At 47.1% G+C, this 5,253-nt stretch overlaps 1 protein-coding gene across 4 annotated transcripts; it reads left to right on the top strand.

Moving 5' to 3' along the window:
• The first annotated feature begins 208 nt into the window (after positions 1–208).
• LOC119330853 lies at positions 209–2,769 on the top strand. 4 transcript variants are annotated; one of them, XM_037603985.1, is made up of 2 exons: positions 209–1,271; positions 2,485–2,769. In XM_037603985.1, the coding sequence occupies exon 1, from the start codon at positions 286–288 to the stop codon at positions 1,243–1,245; it is 960 nt and encodes a 319-aa protein (XP_037459882.1). In that variant the 5' UTR covers positions 209–285; the 3' UTR covers positions 1,246–1,271; positions 2,485–2,769. The 4 variants fall into 4 exon arrangements, with proteins under 4 accessions (XP_037459882.1, XP_037459881.1, XP_037459883.1 ...); XM_037603984.1 differs by having other exon boundaries at positions 2,475–2,769; XM_037603986.1 differs by lacking the exon at positions 2,485–2,769 and adding an exon at positions 2,051–2,454.
• Positions 2,770–5,253: the final 2,484 nt, after the last annotated feature.

The raw sequence follows: 5,253 nt of genomic DNA, 5'->3' as shown, positions 1-5,253 counted from the left end.
TAGTAAAATAAACACAAAACGGAGAAGGAACAGAAAAAACTGGATTCATCAAACAAAAAAAACCCCGAACAGCACCAAAGCCCAGAACGGAAAAAAGAACGCGATTGTTGTAATCGAAATAAAATCAGTATTGGGCCGGCCCAAAACGTGTGCTCCTAGGGCCTCCCATTTTATAGGGCCGAACCAATCGACAAGTCAAGCAGCCCCCGTCACTCTCCCTCGGTCTCTTTCTTCTGCACGTCTCCTCTCCATCCCCATCCCCACGTCCACCCACCCACTCCACCAATGGACTCTTTCCCGCCGCCCCCCCCGCCGCCGCCGTCTGGGCCGGTGCTCTTGCCCTTCTCCTCCGATTCGCCGTTGCCCTCTCTCCCTTGGCCTGACCTCATCGCCGGCGCGGCCGGTGCCACCCTCCGCCTCGTCTCCGCCCACTCACGCCACTTCCTCGCCCTCTCCTGCCTCCTCCTGCTGCCGCTCTCCCTCCTCCTCCTCTCCCTCCCCGCGCCCTTCCCCGGCGCCTCCCCTTCCGTCTCCCTCCGATCCCCGCAAGATTCTTGGAGCACCCCCCTCCTGCTTCTCGCTCTCGTGGCGGCGCTTCTTTACCTCGCCGCCTTCGCCGCCGTCGCCGCCAGCGCGCACGCCGGGTTCTTCGGCCGCCCCGTCAAGCTCCTCGCCTCGCTCCGCTCCGTGCCCGCCTCCGTTCTCCGCCTCCTCCTCACAGCTCTCCCGGCCTCACCTCTTCTGCTTATCCCCCTGCTCCCACTGCCCGCTGAAATCAGCACAGGTATTGCTCTTCTCGGCGTCGCCCTCTTAGTCCCCTTCTGGTCCCTCGCCGGCGCCGCAGCCATCGTGGAGTCCACTGCTGGGCCCTCCCCGCTCCGCCAGAGCTGCCGGCTGCTCTCCGGCGCACGCCTGGCGGCGCTCTCCGCGTTCTTGGTCTTTGCCGCAGGCATTGGGGTAGTACTCTGGGGTTTCAGTGGGGTGGCCATGGAGACATATGATGCTGCCACCGGTTGGGCTGGCATGGCGCCGGTTGTGGTCAAGGCCATGGTTGGAACGGCAGTGTTGGCCGCAATGGTGCTTTATGGAATCGTGATCAACGTGGTATTGTATATGCACTGCCGTGCAATCCATGGGGAGCTCACCGGAGAGATCTACAATGAATTTGCAAGCTCATATGTCTACCTGCCGTTCGATGAGGGCAAGGATCGTCATATTGTATCGGTGGTCACACTGTGGCCTTGATTGTCTATCGCGCTATCTGGTTAATGGTGAGTTTATACATTCCAAGCACAGTTTTGACCACAATCCTGATGACTATGTGTTCATCGCTGTTCCTCTCTGCATAAGTGTGTGTTCCACCGTGCAAATGTTAAGATGAAATAGTGTCTTATTAGCCTCAGATGCGGTGCTCTTAACATAAAAGTGTCCGTTATATGTAGGCTGTTGTATTAATAGTACGGAATAACAAAACAGCAATTATGTGGATGGTTTACCTCAGAACAACATAGTGGTATATCAGGGATGACTGTAAAGTCTGTTCCAGTTAAAAGAGTCTGAGTTGGAATTGCCTCAGTGTTTAGAATGCATTTTGCTTGAATCGTACAATGAGGTGTTTGTAACACTGCTGGGGAAATGATTCTTGATAGTTTCAGAATTCAGACATACCAAAAGCACATTTGTTCAATAAATTTACCATTCATGTGAAGCAAAAGTTCTACAATTTCAGATGCTATTGAATGCAAATGTAACATGTGAGACAACATCATGCATTTTTCTCATCGCATTTTTTCTTCACCAAGAGACATGCCTAGTGGTGCTAACCTTAGCGTTAGAAAAGAAGTAAAGTAGTTGTATTGTAATTTATACCACTCTGCAATTTCTGTAAAAGAGTGTCTTCAGTATTTTTATATTGCATATACTGAGAAAAATGCATAGTTTTGAATTATTTGCAAGGACAAAGCTCTGAACTTGGTTTTGATATTGGAGTAGTTGCCCTCTCTATTTGCAACCATTTATTGACCCTTTGGATCTTTAACTTGTGAAGCAGGACATTGAAGCAAATCTTCTATGAAATTAACAATCTATCAAATGTGACATCTAGTTCCTCATATCAACACAATGGGTCAAGCCATTCACAATTTAGATTACCCCCTCAAACCTACATGATGTTATTGTAATATGTTATGATGTTTAGGAAGAAATAACTATATATTCCACTTCCATTCTAAATTTTTAACCCAGACAAGGGAACTGCGGTGTGTTGCATGGTTAGTAGGGTATTTTCTTACATACTAGGAGTATGTGATACAGTACTACCTTTCCAGTAACAATAATAATAATACCTTTCCAAAAATATGTGTAATACACTGATGCAGTGTTCAGTGGACGCAATGTTACTGAATCCGAGGATACTCCACTGAAGTGAAATGTAATTTAGCTTGTAAAAAGCATATAATAACCATCATTAGTAGCTTCTTTCAGGTATCTTGGGATTTAGCAGCTGCAAAAATCGTGTCGGTGATGGTTTGCAACAAGCACTTCTGTGGGTTTTCCAGCAAAAACACCAGTCAATCATAGTTTCAGCAGACACACATGTGTAACACCGACAAGCGTACCAAACACACAGCTGATTAGGTATTAGCAGCAGCGAAATGTGTACTACCATATTGCGAGCAGGTAACGAATTGGATAATTGTGATTGGAAATGGAAGATAATTAAGCCTTGGTATAGGCTGGATTTGCAGACCTGCCCGTCAGTTTTGTCTCTGATGCTGAGCAGAGTTGGACAGAGTGAATCCATCGTGCTCATTTCGTACCTAACTCGGCTCAGTACCGTTCCTCTCGTGGTATAAAATGTATCAATGTGCTCCATCTCAGGTGCTAGCTAGATCGACCGACTTTATCAGGGTTGCAAATTTGGAACCTAAATGGTACCCTCCGACCCTTCTTAGTTCAACCAAAAGAACTGTGAATTCTGAATTTTTTTAGTTCATTTAGTTGAACTGAGAAGGGTCCGAGGGTACCCCGAGGTTCCAAATTTGGATCCTTAGATTTTTTTTTTGACGGGAAGGTATACTTTATTAACTCAAATAACGGTTACATCATCCGCTAGAAATTTAACAAGAAAATTAGGAGGTGCATCCGCCCAAACATGAGGGTCGTTTGCACACCCCCACTTTGTTAGCTCATGAGCTACTACATTTGACTCTCTAAAGCAATGCTCAATAGTAACCTTTCCAAAATCACTTAAGATATTTCGGCAATCATCTAACACAGGCGCTGCAACCATTGAATGGCCTTTGTTTAGCTTTATTGCATCCATCACAACACTGTTATCCATTCTTACCATCAACTTAGCACATCCTCAAACTTTATTGGATCCTTAGAGTTTATTAAATGATGGGCCTTTTATTCAGATTCAAATAGTGTGCATTAGTTCTTGAAGAAAAAACATTCCTATCATATCTAGATGAGTGGATGTTATATGATCTAGAAAAAAGGAACATTTTAAGAGCATCTCTACCCCTTCCCTCCCAAAAAGTTATGCTCCTCAAAACTTTTCTGGTTTGAGGAGTTAGACCAACTATAACTGATCCCCTATCCGGCTATAAGGGAGGATAAATTCCTTCAAACCCTTAACTCAAATATTTGAAGATCTCCCACAAAACTTATACCCGTTGCTCAAAATTTCGCAGAAAACTAGTATTCTTCTGGAACCTTCTCTCTCCTCCTCTGAGCGCATTCATGGTGTAACCGTCAGTGTGTCACCCAAATGGTCCCTGCTAGGCTATAAAACCCCTCCTTTTGACACCCCGAGCCCGGTTCATGTCGCATCACCAGTCCACCATCCGGACTATGCTTTCCACCAGTCGGGCAGAAATCGAGGCGGAGGTGGCCGCAATTGTCACCTCGCATGAGTCTATCGTCCCCACGGGCGCCAATTCGAGCTCCTCCTCCTCCCCGTTGTTGTTGTTGTTGGAGGAGGAGGATGGAGAGATGGTAGAGGTCGAGGGTGAAGAGGTAGAGCGGCGTGGGTTGTCTTGTGGGATGAGGTGGAATGGGATTATGAGCGCTCCCTCGCCGAGGCATAGTTCAAGCGCGTCGTCACCACTGTTCTTGTCGATCACAATGCAGCGGCAGAGCACCGCGCATTGAGGGCTTGGTGGAGGACGAGTGCAAGGTTGAGCTCAACTGTCAGACCATAGCCATTATGGAGAGGGATCACGACGTCATGTTCGCAGAGCTCGGTGGCACCGGCCCTAACGACCGTGAGCCAATGGCGTGGATGCGGAGGGGCATCCCTGACCACGAGGCCCTGGGATCCGGCAAGGCGCTAGTCATCGATCTCTCCTTCAATGTGGAGTAGTTTTACATTGCATTAGCTCATTTTAGCTTTAGTTATTTACGAATCTATTGTAGCTTTGCATAATTAAGGTGTTTTTATGTTTTATGTGCTATTGTTTTTTTTGACAAAAAAACAGTAGGGTAAATCCCCTACTGTGAATTTTATTTGCTATTATTATAACTGTATGCTAATCTAGTTTAAATTTGTGTTTGAAATGACTATTTGTGCCTTGAGCTTTCGAGAAGTTGCGGATTTCAAGTAAGGCTAGGTGCGAAAAAATTGAACTTCTCGAAACCGGAGGAATTAATTTTTCTTTTTTCTTGAAAGGAGGACTTGAGTGTTAGGGGGTCGTTTGGAAAGCCATATGATAGGGGCAGGGTTAGAGATGCTCACAGTTGATCAGCGGGGACTGCAAAGTTGATCAATGTTAGCCCGTTATAAAAATAATGAATTGAAGGAAATTGTACCATGAACTTTGCGTATTAACAAGAGTCAAAGGAGTCCTGCCCTGTCTTGACGACAGTATACATCTGCATGTACGCATCCACTCCCATCCCATCCCATCCCATCCCATGAGGCCATATGCGTCAATCATTCCAACATATTCCTCACTCCCAAGTTGCATGCATCGCTGCATCGATGTGATCCACGCCGTCGTGCTCCGCATTGATCTGATGCGGCGCTAGCGCTAGCGTCCAACCTTAATCAGCCCACCGTCACCTTCCCCGCCGGTCCGTCCTCGGCAACCACATTAGTCAGCCCGTACAGCTCGACTTCCGGCGTCCAGCCTATCACCCCCCTCCCCGGAGCATCTGCCGCCATATGCAACCACGAGGTAGCTATACGGAGACGCACGCACGCACACTATATATACGCTCCTAAAGCCATGCCTCCCTTCTCATCAA

Source organism: Triticum dicoccoides, chromosome 7A (genome assembly GCF_002162155.2).
Source record: "Triticum dicoccoides isolate Atlit2015 ecotype Zavitan chromosome 7A, WEW_v2.0, whole genome shotgun sequence".
In the NCBI taxonomy this organism is placed as follows: domain Eukaryota; kingdom Viridiplantae; phylum Streptophyta; class Magnoliopsida; order Poales; family Poaceae; genus Triticum; species Triticum dicoccoides.
The sequence above is the reverse complement of the archived record's forward strand: the minus strand, read 5'-3'. Positions and strand labels throughout refer to the sequence as shown.